At 39.3% G+C, this 21,425-nt stretch overlaps 1 protein-coding gene across 3 annotated transcripts in view; it reads left to right on the top strand.

Annotated features, from left to right (window-relative positions):
• Positions 1-21,425, top strand: part of LOC122557337 (copper-transporting ATPase 1-like) — a 101,622-nt gene that overhangs the window by 49,161 nt on the left and 31,036 nt on the right. For all 3 annotated transcript variants that reach the window (XM_043704941.2, XM_043704939.2, XM_087991947.1), the window contains 6 exons: positions 1,477-2,208; positions 5,374-5,616; positions 12,793-12,956; positions 14,056-14,217; positions 15,764-15,840; positions 18,663-18,885. In XM_043704941.2, the coding sequence (XP_043560876.2) occupies positions 1,477-2,208; positions 5,374-5,616; positions 12,793-12,956; positions 14,056-14,217; positions 15,764-15,840; positions 18,663-18,885 (1,601 nt within the window). The remainder of the gene's footprint in view (positions 1-1,476; positions 2,209-5,373; positions 5,617-12,792; positions 12,957-14,055; positions 14,218-15,763; positions 15,841-18,662; positions 18,886-21,425) is intronic.

Raw genomic sequence — 21,425 nt, 5'->3', positions numbered from 1 at the left:
TTTCTTTGCAACTTTCCTGGTTCTGGCAGGTAGATCTTTGTTGACCAAAGAATTCTGCCAATTTTGTTCATTCTTTTATGTGCATGAGCAAAGGAGGTTACAGAACAGGTAAAAGTAACAAATCAAAATGGGTTTACTCTGCCTACAATAGGAAAATTGAGTTTACTCAAACACATAAACTCATATGGTTTAATTGGATTACAAGAAAGCACAAAAACATTTTATATCTTTACTCATAATTGCAGCTTATAAATTCATTTATAGCCTCTATAGGGGACAGTTTATTTGTCTTTTAAAAAGAAACCTTCACTGCTAAATATAAATCTTGAGGTGCAGCGTGGTATTACGTGTGTTAATTGCCTGATTTTTCACTAATTAAACAATGGCAAGATAGTGCTCCCTGCAACACGAGGGATCATAGCTGTGTTTGCATTTCAGAGGACAGGAATACTTTCCAGCGTGACGATTCTCAGTGAAAGTGTTAGTAACCATTCTTGCTCATCTTGATTAACATCCCAACAACTATCGAATAGTTGTCTGTAAATGACCTTGGGAACTATTTGACATCTATCTCAACACTGACAAAAGCCATAAATGTTTAATTATTATATAAGTTCTGAAGTTTTTTTAATTTTATTCTGCATTTCCTGATCATTTTAGTTATGTCTGGGTGCAATTCTAACTGCTGTGCTTTGCTGCATGACTTTTGTCATGTAACTGGGAGGGAGATGTGTACAATATTATAGTGCTTGTTCAGTGTGTGAATACTTAACAATTTTTCTGATCCAAATTATTGGAAAAAAATTGGAGAGCGAAAATGAAAAGTGATTTAAAAATGGAAATAGTGTGTCAGTTACAAAGAACACGTGGGTTAAAATTTCAGATGGCACCTTCTGTTTTGATGACACATCACTCTTGAAATATGAAGATGTTCCTTGCGCTATGGTACATTTTCTTTGTTTCTGTTGGCACACACTCTTTGCCATACTGTTGCTAGGTTCAGTCCCACAGGTACTAGGAGCCCTCTGGTATTTTGGCCAAGGGGGCGTTCTTTAAACGTGAGCATGGATGATAACCATTAACTGACTCAGGTCAGTGTAAAGTTGGAGAATTCAGCTTGGTTATCTTCTTGCCTACTGTGCTCAGAATGCAGTCTTGAACCATACTGCAGTCAAAGCATGAGGCTACATGTTTGTTTTTCGCCTCTCACCCAAAACAGGGAGTCCAATTAGAGTTTCTCAGTCTGTTGAATTTGTTGGTCTCAGCTTGGATTTGATCCAGAGACTTTCTGCTTTATGTGGCTTAGTGCAAAGTCTGAGTTTTTGTCTATCGCACCATTGAGAGTGTAGAATGTTTTGGACTTTTTTATTGAAAAATTAATGTTCTACAAGGTCATTTATGTAAGTTTGCATAATTTAAAGTCTGCTTTAATGTATTGAATTAATATTAACCAGATGTTTCTTTTTAAATATAAAGTTTCTTTGAATAATCAGGAAGCCACAATTGTGTACCAAGCCCACCTCATCACACCAGAGGACCTCAGGACTCAAATCGAAATTGCTGGATTTAATGCCACAATCAGAACCAAGGCCAAACCTTTGAAGCTTGACCTTAACATTGAACGTCTAATAAATGCAACTCAGGTGACCAAACCCGATCCACAGGAGGTGACTAACAGATTGACAAACTTGATCCTTAGAATAGATGGCATGCACTGTAATTCCTGCGTAATGAACATAGAGAGTAACTTGTCAGAACTTCCAGCTGTACACAACATCAAGGTTTCTTTGGAATCCAAGAGTGCCACAGTACAGTACAACTCAGCCATCATTACTCCAAATGCCTTAAAGCGGGCTATTGAAGCCTTGCCACCTGGGAATTTCAAAGTTTCACTCCGTAATGAATGTCATGATAACATGTCTTCACTTGGTGTTACTGAGCATCCTTTAGTAACTTCACCACAACTACGTACCTTGGATTCGAGGAAGCATCGGTTGAGCCATGTGACGGTGATTAATATTAAAGGAATGGTTTGTGATTCTTGTGTAAAAACTATCGAAGAAAATATTTCAAACAAAAGTGGAGTGATCTCAATTCATGTCTCCCTTGCACAACACAATGGAACTGTGGAGTATGATCCTCTATTTACCAATCCTGAAGAACTGAAGGAGATGATTGATGATATGGGATTTGATGCCATTCTTCCTGGTAATGTTTTTTAATCTAAGAATGCATTTTCATATCTTTTTTTTTTCAATTTCAATACTTGCACACCCTTAATGATCATCCTTGCATCCCTTGATCATAAGGGTAAGTTGCATTGTTGCCTCCCAGATGATTACCCCTCCTGTTTGTGTCTCCTGGCAGCATACCACTTTTTAGTGGAGAAGCCCTATCTTTTTGTTTTGTTTCTTTTCTGTTTCGAGTGGGCTTCACTTAGATACAGTACTGTCATGAGAACTTGCGTTAAGCAATAGTATTAGAATGCTGACATTACCCTGTTAGGTTTGTGTATTCCTTGACTGGAGTAAAGTAAAGAATCATTTACAAATGTTAAGGAAATCTTTAGTGTTCTGATCAGTACATGTAGAATACTGTCAATATAAGTGAAAGAATTAAGCCCTACTAAGGAAATGCACTGCACATGATAGAAGAGAGCCATGCAGTCTTGGATAACTGCAAATGTGAACTTCTGAATAACCTTGAGGTCATTGATCTTGGCCAGAATGTCAAGAGGTACTTTTACTCTAGGGCTGTCAAGTTAAGCTGAGTGTTCTTATAGCCAAGTTTCATAATTTGACTTCAGCTGAAAAATGCAAGTGCTATTTGAAAAGGGAGTCCATCTTATCTGTGATGTCACCCTTTTTTAGCCTGTAAATGTTCACTGTGAAGACTCATTGTTTGGATGAGCTAACGGGGCAATGTCAACGTTGCCCTTTTAAATCTTTGCACTGTCCCCCTAAACCGATAGTTTTGGACTCCCTGAGCCTGATAAAAGACCTTGTCTGTTCACCCTCTCCATGACCCTCATGATTTTGTAGACTTCTCTAAGGTCACCCTTCGGCGTCTGACGCTCCAGGGAAAACAGCCTCAGCCTATTCAGCATTATATTACATTTACAGTGTGGAAACAGGCCCTTTGGCCCAACAAATCCACACCGACCCGCCGAAGCGCAACCCACCCGTACCCCTACATTTACCCCTTACCTAAGGTGGCCAATTCACCTTGACCTGCACATCTTTGGACTGTGGGAGGAAACCGGAGCACCTGGAGGAAACCCACGCAGACACAGGGAGAACGTGCAAACTCCACACAGTCAGTCGCCTGAGGCAGGAATTGAACCCGGGTCTCAGGCGCTGTGAGGCAGCAGTGCTAACCATGCCACCCATCTTTTCATCCAAATTGTTTATGTAAATGACAAACAACAGTATACCCAGCACCAATCCTTGCGGAACACCACTGGTCACAGGCCTCCAGTCTGAATTCTGAAACTATGCCCTTTGGTGTTAAATTCTCCCATGAGGGGAATCATCTTCTCACTATTTACACCGGCAAGTACCCTAAGAATCCAATATGTTTCAGTGAGATCATCTTTCATTCTTCTGACCTCCGATGAGTAGAATCTCAACCTTTAGCTTTTACTCATGACACAATCCCTCCTTGTCAGTGAAATTTGCCCAGTAGGATAGAGATCACAAAAACACAGCCTGAAGTGGAATTGACATCTCCCTATATCTCAAACCCTCCAACCCTGGAACCATTCTTGCAGGTCTTTTCTGAACCCTGTAAAGTTTCACAACATGTTTCCCATGGCACAGAGACCAGAATTGCGCATAGTATTCTAAAAGTGGCCTAACCTTCAATATCCTATAAAGCCACTGCATGGCCTCCCAACTTGTATACTGAATGCACTGACCAGTGCAGACAAGCATACCAAATGCCGCCTTCACTATCCTATCTAACTGGGACTCTACTTTCGAGGAACTATGAACCTGGATTCCAAGGTCTCTTTGTTGAGCAACACTCCCCAGGACCTTCCCACTAAGTGTATACATGCTGCTCTGATTTACCTTTCCAAAAAGCAGCACCTCACACTTATCTAACTTAAACTCCATCTGCCAGTCCCTGACCCATTTGCCCATCTGATCAATAACTTATTGTAATCTGAGGTAACCTTATTCGCTGTCCACTACACCTCCAATTTTGGTGCCCTCTACAAACTTACTAACTATACCTCCTATGTTCACATCCAAATCATTTATTCAAATGATGAAAAGTAGTGGACATCATCAATCATCTTTGTTATTTTCTCAAAAAAACTCAATCAAGTTAGTGAGACGCAATTTTCCATGCTCAAAGCCAAGTTGACTATCCCTAATCAGTCCTTGCCTTTCTAAATGCATGTAAATCTTGTCCCTCCAGATCCCCTCCAAAAGCATGCCTGCCACTGATGGCTGGCTCATTGGTCTATAGTTCCCTGGCTTTTCCTTACCACCTTTCTTAAATAGTGGCACCATGCTAGCCAATTTCCAGTCTTCTGGCACCTCACCTGTGGCTATTGATGATACAAATATCTCAACAAGGGGCCCAGCAATCACTTCCCTCACTTTCTACAGGGTCAGTTAGAAATGGATTTCTGTGCAAAGTAGATATGCATTTTCCTTCCACTTTGCCCCAAGTTTAAAACCATTTTAAACTTATACAGGGAAAGTGGGATTATCACTGGACTGTTCATCTTGATATCTCGGTAACGTTGAAATCGCGCCATCGCAGATGATGGAACTTGAATTCACTTAAAATCTGGAACTAAAAATCTAATGATGACCATGAAACCATTGTCAATTGTAGAAAAACCCCATGTGGCTTACTGATGTCCTTGAGGGAAGGAAACGTACCATCCTTTCTTGGTCTGGTCTGTATGTGACTGCAGACCCACAGCCATTGATTCTTAACTGCCCTCTGGGCAGTTAGGCATGGGCAATGAATGCTGGCCTAGCCAGTGATATCCTGAATGTATTTTAAAAAATACTTTCAATCTCTTCAGTTAATTGTAAGGATCTATATATCTTCGTAGGAACCAACAAAGTTGGTGTAAAACTAAGCACAGTGGCAGTAATACAGTGGCAAGCTCCTGAAATAATGGTCATGCATGAAATGGAAATGTCACACAGGTGTGAAAAGGCAACTCTCTTGGAATACAAGTAAAGACATAATACTCTGTAGGGACGTCCTGCTTTATAATGATGTACTTTATCTGTGTGAATCCACTTAATATCTGACAAGTGAAAAAGTGCAATTGATGGTTTTGATGAATTCTAGTGCACGTTCCATAATGCAACTTATAATGAAGTTATTATGCAAATTGCATTGCAGCAAGTAACGAACCTGCAGTGTTACCAACAGAAGTTTTGCCCAAAGTATCTGTTAAAGGGAAAAGCATGAGGAATGGGCTATGTGAAACTGGGATGGTGGCAATGAAAGGAGAGATGCAGGAGTTGAGCATTCCTCAGCAGAACGCAGAAGCCCCAGTGCCAGAAAAATGCTTTATTCAGATTACTGGCATGACCTGTGCATCATGTGTGGCTAACATTGAGAGGAACTTGAAGCAGGAAGATGGTAAGCATATTTGTTCTGTATCTTCTATGGGACTTATATTTATTACAAACGTCTTTCAAGTCTTAATTTGGTTTCTTCTCTCCTCCCTCTGAGATCTTGTCAGTTGGAGCATTCTCTTGAGCAAGAATGGTTCCTCTTTCCTCAACACCTCAAGCTACTGGTTATTCGCATTGTCCATCTGCAGCTTTCCTATTGGGTATAATATGAACATTGATCGATGTTTTAACAGACAGGAAGTGGAAATTGGACATTTTCAAGTTGGCAGACTGAATGGTGAAGTGCTGCAAGGGTCAGTGCTGAGGCATTAGCTATCTGTCATCTGCATTAATGACATCGGTGAAGAGATAGGAAGAATAGAAAATTATGATTGATGAGTCTGTTGAAGTTTTTTTTAACGATACAAATTGCAAGTTTAATAAAAGGAAGTCAGTGATTTAGTGTAATTGATTTTTAGACACTTCCCACAGGAAGTTGATAAGCAGAATTAAAGCACGTGTGACAGGAGGTAATATACTGGCATGGATTATGGATTAGCTAGTGGACGGGAAGTAGAAGGTAGGAATATATGGGTCACTGTTGTGTTGGCATGCTATGTAAAGTGAGGTACCACAAAGATCAGTCCTTGGATCCCTGTTCAGAATATTTTTCAATTATTTGGATGTGGAGACTAAATGTAATATTTCCAGGTTTGCAGACAATACAAAGCTAGATGGAAACTTGTGAGGAAGATGCTTAAGTGCCTATGAGAGGATTTGGACAGGTTTAGTGAGTTAGCAAGAACATTATAGATAGAATGCAATGTTGAAAAATGTGAGTTATCCACTATGATAGGAAGAACAGATGCACAGAATATTTCTTAAATGCTAAGAGATTAGAAGGTGTAGATGTATACAAGGACATGGATGTCCTTGTCAATAAACCACTGAAGGCTAACATACAGGTGCAGCAAGCAATAAGGAAAATCAATGGTATGATCTTTTTCACAGGAGGATTTCAATATAGGAGTAGCAAAATCTTGAATTGTATAGAATCTTGGTTAGACTGCACCAGGAGTACTGTATGCAGTTTTGATCCCCATTACTTAAGATGTTAAACTGTCAAAGTTAGTGCTTCAAAGGTCCACCCGACTTATTCTTAGGATGGTGGGAAGGTCCTACAAAAAAAGATTGGGGAAACAGAGCCTGTATCATCTTTAGAATGTCGAAGAATAAGAAGTAATCTCATTTGAATCTTAGAAAATACTTTAAAGGGGTCGACAGTTTAGCTGTGAATAAGATGTGTCCGCTGAACGAGGAGTCTAGAACTGCGGGACGCACTCCCAAAATACAAGAAGCCAAAGAGGACTGAGATGAGGAGCATTGTTTTTTAATTAGAAGGTTCTAAATTTTTGTAATTCTGTACCCCTAATCAGCTGTGAAAGTTGACTCCTTGTGTCTATTTGAAGTGGAGATTAGTATTTACAAATTTGTTAATGACATTAAGGGATATGGGAAAATTGGAAAAAGGTATTGAAGTAGATGGTCAGCCATGATTGTATTGAATGGCACAGCAGGCCTGAGAGACTGAATAGCCTACTCCTGTTTCTATGTTCCTAATGTATCAAAGTTTGCTATGATGCAGGGTGGTCGGTTAGTTTTGGTAAGGATGCAAAGTGGCTGCAGAAAAACATTAGATAGGTTAAGTGAATGAACAAAAAGATGACAGATGGATTATGTTGTAGTGGTGAAGTTATTCACTTTAGCCACAAGAATAACAAATCAGAATGTCTTTTGAATGATGTGAAACTCCTGAATGTTGCTATTCAAAAAGACACTGCATATGCTTGTACCAGTAATGCATGCAAGTACAGCAAGACATCAAATCAAATAGCATTTAACGTGCAAGAATAAAAAAGCCTGATTAAAATTGTACAGGAATTTGGTAAGAACATATTTGCAGTACTGTATGCAGTTTTGGTCTCCCCGTTTAAGATATACTTGGATTGGAGACAGTACATTGAAGGTTCTCCAAATTTGGTCCTGGAATCAGGTCGTTACGATTAGAGGTTGAAGGAATTGGGTCTGTGTCCTTGGAAGAGTGAAAAGAGATCTAATAGAAACAGTAAAATTTCTGAAGAGTGTTGATCCCGTAGATGCTGGCTGACAGTGCCGATCAGAGAATCTGAAACATTTGACGGTCTCGGGATAAGGGACGCATCATTTAGGACTGAGATGAAAGATTAGTTCACGCAAAGCATTGTAAATCTTGGGAATTCTTTGCCCCAGATTGTTTCCAAGCTTCCATTATTGAATACATTTTAAGGCTGGAGTAGACAGATTTTGGTGTTTTAGGGAATCAAGGGATATGGGAAGCAGACAGAAAAGTGGAGTTGAGGTCCAAATCAACCATGATTGGGTGGAATGGTTGAATAGCTTGATTGGCCATTTGGTCTGCTCCTGCTCCTATTTCCTCTGTCCATATGACCGCATAGAGACGACAACATCCAGTGTTTATTCCTGTCCTTATCTGATACCTGTAAAGAAGGGTACTGATCAAGAAGAGGAAGCTTTCCAGATCTTTTTTAATTCCATGGTGAACATTGTTAAGACCAGCTGTACTGCTGCTAGTATCTGCTTTGGATGAGATCAGCAAATTCTGTGTATGAAAGTGGAAGAAAGGACAAAAGACCAATGTTTCCCATCAAGCTTTGTGTTTAGGATGCCACTTAACCTGCTGTGCAGTTACAACTTTTTATTTCAAATCAAACATCTAATATCATTTCTTTTTTTGGCATCATCATTGCAGAATAGTTCCTGTTTAGGTTGTGTTATGCAATGAACTGTCTGCTGAAATAACCTTTCATCTTTCTCACATTAAGTCTTCAATTCTTCTCCCTTCATGCAATGTTTTTAATTTTTCGATATCATCAGTACTACTCTTGGGACTGCACTTTTTTTCAGTCTTTTCATTGCTTAAGTAAGCCATCCAATTTGTTCCAATTCCTCTTTGTAATTTCACTTTGCTGAAGTTGAAATCCATCAAGTATTTTCCAGCTGTAGCTCACTTATATCAGAACCTTAAAACTGGGCAAGTTAACCTTGTATTTTCCCTGCTTCCTGCAATCAGCAGACTTTTAAAATTCAACCTTCATTTTCTTGCAATAGAAAAAATGTTCAAGGGCACTGTGTACTCCCACTCTGACCAGTAGCAATCAATCTTGACAGTGTAATTAAATTTAATTCTGCTTTAGTGCATATGATGTGTGCGGAGCAATATTTGTTAGTGAATCAAGTACTTGAAATATAATTTAGCTTTCAGATGACATCTCTAAGTTATTCTAGTCATATTTGACTTTCTATTCACTCACCTGATTTAATTATCATCAAAACTTTGAATCATCCTTTTCATTTCTGTATGTGTTCATACATTTAAGGTAATGTTGATTTTAATTTTTAACGGTCTTGAAAAAGTATGAATTAAATCTTAAAAAGTAAAATTCAGAACTAAGTAATACACTTGACATTTCTCCACAGAAACATGCTTCATGTTTATGCTGTTCAAGGAGCTGATCATTTTTATTTCTCAATTTATGCATCTACATTGTAAAGGTTTTTGTTTGTGTGTCACTCATGGTGTAGAATCATGGCGTGTCTTTGGTGGGGTCTGAGGTTGAGCCTCTATCACTTGATAAATTTGTAGTCCAGTTGTCTTCCCTACCTCCTTATACTTCATTCCTAATTTATGATCTCTGACTAGATAAAACCTCAATTTCTTACTGGACTTATTCTCTGTTGTACCCATTCCTCTCAACTGTCTTTGCTGTATTCAACCCAACATATGTTCAACTAACACTGCCTTATTGATCCTCATTCCCAGCTTTCTGATGAGAAGGCTTGTGCATTTCTTGAATGATTTAAAAAATTATATTAAGTTCCTGTCAGGGTATTCTATGCCCTGCGACACAAAAGATCAAAAGCCGAGAGGGATGTCTGTGCAGGAAGTGTTGGGAATAAAATCTGCATATGCTTACAGGAAGTTTTCATCACTTATCATAGAGTTCTGGGATTGAGTATAGAGTCCAGACTCTTACTTCAGCTGAGATCATTGGAGACTTGGGATCATAGAGTCTTAAAGATGTACAGCATGGAAACAGACCCTTCGGTCCAACCCGTCCATGCCGACCAGATATCCCAACCCAATCTAGTCCCACCTGCCAGCACCAGGCCCATATCCCTCCAAAGCCTTCCTATTCATATACCCATCCAAATGCCTCTTAAATGTTGCAATTGTACCAGCCTCCACCACTTCCTCTGGCAGCTCATTCCATACGTACCACCCTCTGTGTGAAAAAGTTGCCCCTTAGGTCCCTTTATATATTTCCCCTTTCACCCTAAACCTATGCCCTCTAGTTCAGGTCTCCCTGACCCCAGGGAAAAGACTTTGTCTACTTACCCTATCCATGCCCCACATGATTTTGTAAACCTCTATAAGGTCACCCCTCAGCCTCCGATGCTCCAGGGAAAACAGCCCCAGCCTGTTCAGCCTCTCCTCATAGCTCAAATTCTCCAACCCTGGCAACATCCTTGTAAATCTTTTCTGAACCCTTTCAAGTTTCACAACATTTTTCTGACAGGAAGGAGACCAGAATTGCACACAATATTCGAACAGTGGTAAAAACAATGACTGCAGATGCTGGAAACCAGAGTCTAGATTAGAGTGGTGCTGGAAAAGCACAGAGATTCAGGCAGCATCTCAGGAGCAGTAAAATCGACTCTATTCCAACAATGACCTAACCAATGTCCTGTACAGCCAAGACATGACGTCCCTTTTAGATCTGGTCTATCCTTTTCCATCACAATTTAAAATCTAATGGAATTATTGTTGCTGGCCCCAAAGTGCTCTTCCACTAGCACTCAGTTACCTGCCCTGTCTTATTTCCCAAGAGTAGGTCAAGTTTTTCACCACCTATAGAAGGTACATCCACAGACTGAATCAGAAAATTAGGAGAAAGTGAGGACTGCAGATGCTGGAGATCAGAGCTGAAAAATGTGTTGCTGGAAAAACGCAGCAGGTCAGGCAGGATCAAAGGAGAAGGAGAATCGATGTTTCGGGCATAAGCCTTTCTTCCTGAAGAAGGGCTTATGCCCGAAACGTCGATTCTCCTGCTCCTTTGATGCTGCCTGACCTGCTGTGCTTTTCCAGCAACACATTTTTCAGCTCTCAATCAGAAAATTGTCTTGTATGCACTTAACAAATTCCTCTCCATCTACACCCTTAACACTATGGCAGTCCCAGTCTATGTTTGGAAAGATAAAATCCCCTACTAAAACCATGCAATTATTCTTGCAGATAGCGGAGATCAGCTTACAAGTTTGTTTCTCAATTTCACCTCTGACTATTAGGGGGTCTACAATACAGTCCCAATAAGGTGATCATCCCTGTCTTATTTCTCAGTTCCACCCAAATAATTTCCCTGGATGTATTTCCAGGAATGTCCTCCCTCAGCACAGCTGTAATGCTAAACCTCATCAAAAACGCCACTCTTCCTCCTCTCTTGCCTCTCTTTATATCCTTCCTGTAGCATTTATATCCTGGAACATTAAGCTGCCAGTCCTGCCCATCCCTGAGCCATGTTTCTGTAATTGCTATGATATCCCAGTCCCATGTTCCTAACCATGCCCTGAGTTCATCTGCCTTCCCTGTTAGGCCCCTTGCATTGAAACAAATGCAGTTTAATTTATTAGTCCTATCTTGTCCCTGCCTGCCCTGACTGTTTTGACTTGCTTCTGTTCTCAACTGTACCAGTCTCCGATTGATCTGTTTCCTCGCTATCTCCCTAGGTCCCCCACAAACTCCTCCCAACTTACTAGTTTAAATCCTTCCGAGCAGCTGTAACAAATTTCCCTGCCAGTATATTAGTCCCCTTCCAAATTAGGTGCAAACCGTCCTCCTTGTACAGGTCACTTCTACCCCAAAAGCGATTCCAATGATCCAAAAATGTGGATCCTTCTCCCATACAGCAGCTCCTCAGCCATGCATTCATCTGCTCTATCCTCCTCTTCCCACCCTCACTAGCTCATAGCACCAGGAGTAATCCAGATATTACTACTCTTGAGGACCTCCTTTTTAAATTCCTGCCTGACTCTCTGTAATCTCCCTTCAGAATCTCAACCCTTTCTCTTCCTATGTCGTTGGTTCCCATGTGGTCAATGACCTCTTGCTGACCCGTCTCCCCCATGAGATCATTCTGTAGCCTGTCTGACACATCCTTGATACTGGCACCAGAGAAGCAACACACCATTCTGATTTTTCGTTGCTGGCCACAGAAAGGTCCCTCTGTACCTCTGACTAGAGAATCCCTGAACACAATTGATCTCTTGGAACCCGATGTACCCCTCGTTGCATTAGAGCCAGTCTCAATACCAGAAACTTGGCTGTTTGTGCTATGTTCCCCTGAGAATCCATTACCCCCCCATCATTTTCCAAAACGGCATACTTGTTTGAAATGGGTATAGCCACAGAAGGCTCCTGCACTAGTTGCCTACCCCTCTTACCTTTCCTGGACTTACCCCATCTTTGTGACTGTATCTGAGACTTTACCCCCTTCCTCTAACTGCCATCCATCATATACTGTTGCTGTTGCAAATTCCTCATTGCTTCTAACTGTCTCTCCAACTGATCCATTTGATCTGATAAGATTCGCAACCAACAGCATTTATTGCAGATATAATCCGCAGTAACCCTTAAACGCCTTGACTGCATTTTTATCTCTTGTCGAAAAAAAAAATTAGCCTTATTTGGGAAATGGTCAAGTTGGAAATGCTTTCGAAATAAAAAAAAATCTGGAAACAAAATTCCTATTGCAACTCATTTCAGTGTTAGCAATCTGTGTCTGGAACTTTGTTCCTTGATTGAAGTTCACATTGCCATTTTCATTTTCTATTTTTGTGTTCTATGTGTATAAAATTCCTTTTAAGTTAAAATTCATCAGTGAAATAACCTAACAAAGGTGCTACTTATGAACCTTTTGCATCTTAATCAGAAATGTCTGCTTTTAACTTGTTCAGCAACTGCAGATTTGTTAGCAGCATGTGGGTGTGTTAATGGTAAATGAGCATAAATGCTGAAATTATTTTGAGCTTTTTAGCAAAGGCTGCAGTGTTGTCATTTAATGTGAGTTTTTTTTATTCTTTCAAGGAATATATTCTGTATTGGTTGCTCTAATGGCTGGAAAAGCAGAAGTGAGGTATAACCCAGGTATCGTAAAGCCCCCCGATATTGCAGACTTAATAAAGGAACTGGGCTTTGGAGCCTCTGTACTGGAGGACTATGATGGATCAGATGGTCAGTTGGAACTTGTTGTGAGTATAGAGTTCAAATATCGCTGAATTGTTCACTATTTCAAGGGAAATAATTCTAACCAATATAGTTACAGCAACACTTCCTTATTTTTATGCTGTATTCTTTTTGCAAGAAATACTTCGGCCTTCCTTATTACCTGCTGTATCTGCACACTAGTTTTCTGCGATTCATGCATGAGGGCACCCAGAATCATTAGGCCCATTCATCTAATCTATCCATGTCTTTTTGTAAATTTCTTAGTTATTCCACTGCAACTTGGTTTGTTGTCTTTTGCAAATTTAGCTACAGCACTTTCTGTCCCTACATTGAAGTTATTAATATAGCTAGTAAATAGTTGGGCCTGAGGACTAAACCCTGTAGTACCCCATTAGTTATGTCTTGCCAACCAGAAAAAGACCCATTTATCCTACCTCTCGGCTTACTGTTGGTTAGCCTGTCCTCTGGCGAAGCTAATAAATTATGACTTGTGGTCTTAGCTTGTGTATCAACCTTTTTTGCGACACCTTATCTTGACTGTTCTGGTCTATTCAAGATGGTGCCAGAATCATGGTGACTGTTTTCACTGTGAAGTACACAAAACAATAAAATCATTCATTCTTTCGTTGACAATTTCCAGAAGATTGATAGTTGGGTGTTCAGTAACGGTAATGCTTCTGAATGTCAAGGATCGATGATTAGATTCTGTTTTGTTGGAGATGGTCAATAACTTTTGTCTGTCTCCCCTTGAAGTCTGTCAGTGTCCTCTTCATAGTTCACAGTACTTACAAATTATGCCTTTTGTGAATTTTCAACTTGTGCCTGGCCCATCAAGTATGATCATTAATATAAATCAAGCAAAGCAGAGATCCTCATACAAACCATTGGGTAATGCACAGTATATCTTCCATTAGTGTGAAAATCATCTGTTTTGATTCACTTAGCAAACAATGCTGTCAATGTACATTTTATTCCTTGAGGCTTTCAAGTAAATGGCAAGCACTTCAAGAGGCGTCTTTCAGAAATCTGTGTGCAGTACATGATGTCAACAGCATCACCCTTCTCAACCCTCTTTGCTATCTCAACAAAACATTTCTGTCATGTTCTTTAACTTTTACCTAGGTGAGAGGAATGACTTGTGCCTCATGTGTTCATAATATTGAGTCAACACTTATGAAAACCAAAGGTATACTTTATACATCAGTGGCGCTTGCAACCAATAAAGCTCACATCAGATTTGATAAAGAGTGCATTGGCCCTCGTGATGTCATCAAATGCATCGAGGTGAGTTTGGATGATTTTAATCTTTTCTGTTATTAACTGAAAATTTGCAGACCCTTTATACATTTACTACTGTAACATCTTATGTTTCTTCAGAATGCTTTGTCTATTTCTGCATGTACCACTCCTGATATTGCCTGAGAACAGTATTATGGTAATTATATTTGACTTGATTGCTACTGGACTGACCTTCCTGGCTTAAGTATATTTTTGATGCCTGATCAACATAATAATAAATAGAAACTTGGTGTGTTTTCTGATTATATTTGTAGATCCATATTATGGGTATCTTGAATATTGAAAGCCTTTGCCACTGTAACTGCAGTGTGTGCTCTCTACAGGATGCACTGCAGCAACTCAGTTTATTCAACAGCATCGTCTCAATCCAAACACAGTGGATAAATAGAGGCAGTGTAGGCTTTGAGTTCCTCAAATTTTTATGTCATCCTAAAATGAATATTTGTTACTATTCATTCATCATTACTGAGTTGAGATCCTGAAACACGCTATCTGAAAACAATGGAGAAGTGTAGTCAACACGTTGCAAGTCCCTCCATATTTTTCATAAAAACCCAAATAGAAGTTGGAGTCGTATAACTGAAAAGCCAGGAGAGTTTTGCAACTTGGAAATCGAGGGTTTTAATTATTGAGCTTTACGATTCCGCATAATCTTTTGGAGACTGTGGGAGGGAAAATTTGAGACTGACTGGCAGAAGGAGTCTTTAGAGTCAAGGAGATTCTGCCTGACAACAGCCCTTTGGTTAAGCTGAAGACTTAAAATGCTGCAAGTGCCAGCAGCAGTACAATAGAAGAAACACCCAGAGCTTTGTCTCTCGCTTGTGCTCATGCTGTCTCGCTGACACTGCCTCTGTCTCGCCCTCTGGGTGTTGTCTGCCCACTGAGCGTCATCCACCTTCTGGCTCTGGCTCTGACCTTGGTTCTCTGGTGCTAGCATTTGCTATCACCCTTTGATTTTTTATCTCGTTCGCTCTCTCGCTATCTATAGTGTGTGTGTTAAACAGATTGTCTTTTATGTGGCTTAATTGTGATTGTGTTTGTAATTGGGGTTTTGAAAGGGTATAGTTTGAGTTTCACAAGCTAGAAATATTATATTTCCCTGGTTTTGTTAAAGTTAAGTGTGTTACAATAAATAGTTATTTACATCTGTTACCATACAAACTGATGTGAATTACTCTTGTCCTGAGGAGCTGTCTAACAGACAAATTGATTATCTTGATCATCTCATTGGGATTTTATATACTTGTATGTTTTGTGATGGTTTGAGGAAGAGTTAGGTATGATTAGCGGTGCATTGTTCCCAGCTAAGTCATGACAACATGCACTGCAACAGTTCAATAAGGATGCCCACCATTAACTACTTGAGAACAATTGGAGATCACCAATAAATGCTCCCCTTCCTAATGGTATGCATTATAATTCTTTACACAGTTGAATATAATCTACTGTACAACTGCTGCTAGATTGTTGTGTTGAACCAGTGAAAAGTGTAAATATTACTGGAGTTCTGAATCTTAATTTTTTTTAATAGGATCTGGGCTTTGAAGCATCCTTAGTCAAAAGAGATCGCTCTGCTAGCCACTTGGATCATAGAGAAGAAATCAGTCGGTAAATTCCATTTCCGCATTTGAAGTTGATCTCCACATTAAGCTGAAGGATGTAGAACGTTTTATCACAAAAAATAGGAGCAGAAGTAGACCCTTTGGCTTCTTGAGCCTGCTTTGTCATTCAATAAGATAATTGAATCACCAGTGGTACAAGACATGTAGTGACTCCACCCTCACTGTCTTCAGAGGCAATGTGTTTCAAAGTGTCTCACCCCACAGACAAAATAAGTTCTTCTCATCTCTATCCTGAAAAGATAGCAGTGTGTTCTAATTCTGAAGTGAATCCCAAGAGGAAACATCCTTTCTGCATCCACTTTGTCAAGACCACTCAGCATCATATGCATTTCAAGTCATTCCTGACTCTACTAAGCACCAATGGAAATAACTCCAGCCAGTCTCTCCTCATAAGTCAACCTATTTATTCCAGATATCATTCTCGTAAACATCCTCTGAAGAGTTTCCAGTCCATTTATATCTTGTTTGAATAAGGAAACTAAAAGTGCACTCTGTATTGGAGATGTGGTCTCACCCTCACCAATGCCATATCTAACTGAGACAAAACATCCTTACTGTTTCATTCAATTCTTTAGTAATACTTGTAAGAAGGATAACATCCCATTAACCTTCTAGACTATCTGATATATCTGCAGACTAATGCTTCGTGACTCATGCACTAGAAGACACAAAGTTCCACAGTGGTTCTCTATTTAAGTAATACCTTTGTTATTCTTCCTGTCCAAGTGAACAAGTTTATGTTTTTCTCCATCTGCAAATTATTCAACTTAACCATATCCATCTGCAAACTTTTGTCATCTTCGCAACATAGTTCCCTCCCTGTCTTGGTGTCATCTACGGGTTTAGCTCCCCATATCAAAGTCATTGATGTAAATTGCAAAATGTTAAGGCCTCAGTACAGACCTGTATAGCACTGCACTCCGTTCATCAACTTGTAGGAGAAGCTTTCTGATGATTTGAAAGAGTTTAAAGTTTCATTATCCACTGGAGCATAGGGAGAGTTGTTTGGGAGTTAATTTTCGTTGTGAGAACCAAACTTTGTGAATAGTTGTGGATCTGCATTCGAAAGAGTTTGGTAAGTATAGAATAGAATCATGAGGAAAATGTATAATTAATGGAGGAGGTTATTTTGAGAACAGAGGCCAAAACCTTGCACAATTAATGAGTTAATGGAAACAAAATCCGAGGATAAACAATGAACTACCTGACAGTAGAGTAACTGAAGTGAAAAGTAGCTGTCTATCTCTGTAAGAACAAAAAAGGGTGGGAAAACTTGAATATATGTGGCAATTGCATATTTGTAGAAGTTGTAGATCTGACTCAATGATTTTTGAATCAATACTGTAACGTAGTACTTGTGTGAAAGATGACATGGCTTTAACTGGGAATGAAGTCTTGCCTGTTTTTCAAAGTAATGACTGTCGGCACTTGTTCATTTTTTAAAGAAAATGATGGAAGCACTTCCTTTGTGGCAGGTGGTCAGGAGAGAGGAAGATTATAAGAGAAAAGTTTGTCCTATTTTCTGCAATAAATTTTACATAGATTGCATCAAGGGGGGATATCTGTGCCACAATATCTTTCCACTCTCACTTCGGCTCTTAATCACAACAACAGTTGTGTGTAGTTATACCATATTCGATGCTGCAAACTGTATGTTAGTTCCTTTTTACACTTATGAGTAAGGGAGAGGCATGAACTGTCTCATTTTTGGTTGGTCGCAACAAAGGTTAAGTTTCTTTTAGCATGAGGCTATGCCTTTCTCCAGTTAAAATATAGTTAACATTTGTTTATACTGCGAGCAAGGACAATGCAAGTTTCTTAATGTGTAAAAGAGCAATTTAAATATCTACTAACCTCAACAAAAATAACACTTATCAAACATATGGCCTTAATTCAGTAATTGTGCCCTCACACTACCATGTACGCTGCTAGAAAGTTAAAAGAGGATTATGTCCAGTAGAAAGAAAGATAAACTGATATGCAGTCTAGATCCTTTGAGTGTCCTTGAGGCCTAGAGTTTTAACATGAGACCATAGTTCAGCAAGTTGGTTTCTTGGAGATTATCAGCAGTTAGGTATTAAGATTAACTTTTGGAGTTCTTGGTTTTTCTCCTGCTTCTTTGCAGTAAGTGCAGTCAAGCGAGGTGCTTTCCTTTTGAGAGGCAGAGAACCTTCTTGGTCTGTGTTCAGTTCTGCATTCTTAATTCCATCATCATTGGTCTGCCAAAACTAGCTCCTTGTAAAAGGGTTGATAATTGCAGGTGAGGTTTTATCTCCAGTATGTAAATATTCTTGTAATAGCATAAATCAAATAGAATATGGCTATCTCTTCACACATCCCATTGAGCAGGTCTGGCTGATTTTAATGCCATTAGCAAATATATTGATATCAGCTCTGGCTATCTTTGATCGAAACCACACTTGTTTCATGAATCTTTGTCAATTTGTGTAGGTCAGGTTATCCTTGTGGCAATTTCAAATTAGTATTTTGGTTTGTTTCAGCCAAGAGACCTAGATATTAAATTGTCTGATGGAACGTAAAGACCAATGTTGGATTTCTTTATATCATTGTGAGAACATACTAGGAAGCCTTCTGACCATCAAAAATAAGAATTGGCTCTGCGATGCTGGATTGAAACCAGCCCAGTTTATTGGAAACATTTCAGCATGGCTTTGCTACAAAATTAAAAGGACAAGATCATCCAATTCTGTACTGTTAATTTTTGTTTTTTTTTAAGTCTGCTTCTATTCTGGCTGGTTAAGTTCTGGTAATAAACAAAATACTTCTATTGTGATTTGTTTTTGTCAGATGGAGGAGATCCTTCTTCGTCAGTTTATTTTTTTGCGTTCCTGTGATGATCATGATGATTTACATGATAGTTGTAGACCATGCATTCTACAAAAGCCATCAGAATAGCTCAACACCGAATGAGCTTGAAAAACACCATGCCTCAATGTTTCTGGAGCGGCAACTCCTTCCAGGGCTTTCCATTATGAATTTGTTGTCCTTCATACTCTGTGTTCCAGTTCAGGTATGTTTTGTCTGATTTGGATATGCTGAAATTAATTTTTATTCTGTTTCTGGATACTCAAACACAATAAGTGACCATAAAGTTGAAATCCTGTTGTGAAATTGTGATTCTAACATTAGCCATTTTTCAATTAGCGCATACTTTTGTCAATTTTTCTGTGTTCTGACTCCCTGTTTTGAAATAGTTGATTCATTTCTGATTTGTGGTTCCATTCTCCACTGGTCATTGTTCATATGTATGCCTGGGTACTGAGCGTGAATCAGTTGTTAGACCAACACAGTAAAGACTAAAACATAAAAAAGGAAAATGTTGGAAATCCTCACCAAGTCAGACAGTGTCTATCGAGAGAGTGGGATGGAGTTCATGTTTCAGATCAATGACCTTTCATCAAATCTGGAAAAAGTTAGGCTATTTTAAAGTAAGTACAGTGGTGGGAGAGGTAGTAAAACAAAAAAGAAATTCTGCTGTAGGGTGGAAAGTAGGAATGATTAAATGACAAAAATAATGTTGCAAGACAAAGCAGAGTTATGATCCCAGTTATGAGAATACTGGATAAACTGGTTCTTTATGATCTGGTTTGATCAACCTTTAATCCTGCAATAAGTAGCAGGATTCAAGGATTGAGTTGAAACACCACAATGTTTTGTACAGTCTAAGCAACCGTGACCTATAGGTACACTGAACAAGCCAGATAATGATTCTAAACTAGCATTTGCTATAGAACACAGACTGAACTCCTTTTTAACATTCTGAATTAATAGGAGGTAAACACACAACCTCTTTGAACACTTAGACCGCAGTTTAATGGCCCATGTAGTCCAGGCAGATTCCATCTAAAGATTAATGACAGAGAGTCACCAAATCTTACTTAACATTCCATCTCCAGCAAACGCTTGAGATTGTTTCCAACTATCTAATGACCAACTCAGTTTTGGCTTTTATAGTGCAGCTTGCTTCACCTAAACTGGCACTGAATTTCCCTAAACTTTAGTCTTCTCTGATCCATAATTACTGCTTGTGGGCTTCTATCACCCTGCTCTCAGCTGCCCTGAACTATCAATGACTCCCAGGGATTTTTTTTAACCCTAACGTTTTTACATGGCACAGAAACTTCGCTTTTGGGGGAATTTCTAACAATCTGTAGTCTGCTAAAAGTAGCACTTGAACTACCTGAAGCTGCGCCTTTACTTCAGCTCTCTCATAGCCAAAAACTCGAGACAACATGAAGCTAGTGAACCTTCTTAACCTCAACCCAAGACATGGTGCACAGGCCGATCTGATCTATCCTTAAACTGACTTTTATGTTTAATTTATCTATAATTGCTTCTTTAACGCAGTAAATGCATTTTACAGCCTTTGAATTCACTGAATGTGTTTAATGGTGGTTCAGTGGTTAGCACTGCTGCCTCACACTGCCAAGGACCCAGGTTCGATTCCAGCTATGGGTGACTGTCTGTGTGGAGTTTGTACATTCTCCCCGTGTCTGCGTGGGTTTCCTCCAGTTTCCTCCCATAGTCCAAAGATGTGCAGGTTAGATGAATTGGCCATTCTAAATTGCCTATAGAGTTCGATGCATTAGTCAGAGCGAAATGGGTCGTGGTGGGTTACTCTTCGGAGGGTTGGTGTGGACTTGTTGGGCCGAAGGGCCTGTCTCTACACTGGAGGGAAATCTAATCTAATCTAAACTAATTTAGCTTTAACTCTCAAATCAATCTCTATAATCTACTGCAAGTACTGTGGATACTATTTGTCATTATTTTAGCAAGCCCACATGTTTCTCATCCTACTTTTCGAGCTGTTAACCTCTTAAAGCTACATAATCCCGATCTTTGTAGTGTAATAGCCTTCCATGTCCTGCATTGCATTTATGCCATTTTCTCCAGTTAAGTTTTAATCCTACAGCTAAAAAGTCATATGTTAAAATTTATCACCTGGATGTTCACAACAGCAAACAATCACACAATAAAAGAAATAAAAGTCTGAGGGAGGTGTAAATACAATTAGCCAATCCATTACCAGCATCTGCTACACAAAATGGGGATAAATTTTAAAAATTCTCTAATTCAATATTGAGTCTGGAAGTTTGTAGTAGTTTGAGCCTGTTATGTCTTAAAAACTAAAAATGCATTGTCTCTGATGACATCTTTGGTTATAGAAACTGCTGTTTAAAGTGGATGGCTTCTCCTCACTTTGGCTGATTTTTTTTTTGTTTTGCATCATCTCCTTTCCACCAGATCCATGGATGCTGAATCTTGTTCTAGATCCCATACCATTGTTTAACTTTATATGGACCTTTCGGTGCCATATTTAAGTTGTTCCTTATGACAGCATAACACCAGCCAGAGAACCATCAAAGAGCACTACAGATGTTATTGTTTTAAAGAAATGAGTAAGAATAGTGAATTTTTTTTAAGCATTTACATATGATAAGTAATCTGCCTATGCAGCTGTGCATTTCTACCTGCTGATACTAAGTACTGGGCGAGGCAGTAGAATTTCTTAAGCCACCCATAGGGAGAGGGGATAATTTGTGTTTTTGT

This window comes from Chiloscyllium plagiosum, unplaced genomic scaffold, assembly GCF_037043375.1.
Source record: "Chiloscyllium plagiosum isolate Xiang-an unplaced genomic scaffold, Cpla_swu_hap1 HiC_scaffold_11, whole genome shotgun sequence".
NCBI lineage: Eukaryota > Metazoa > Chordata > Chondrichthyes > Orectolobiformes > Hemiscylliidae > Chiloscyllium > Chiloscyllium plagiosum.
This window is presented reverse-complemented; position numbering and strand designations above follow the sequence as displayed.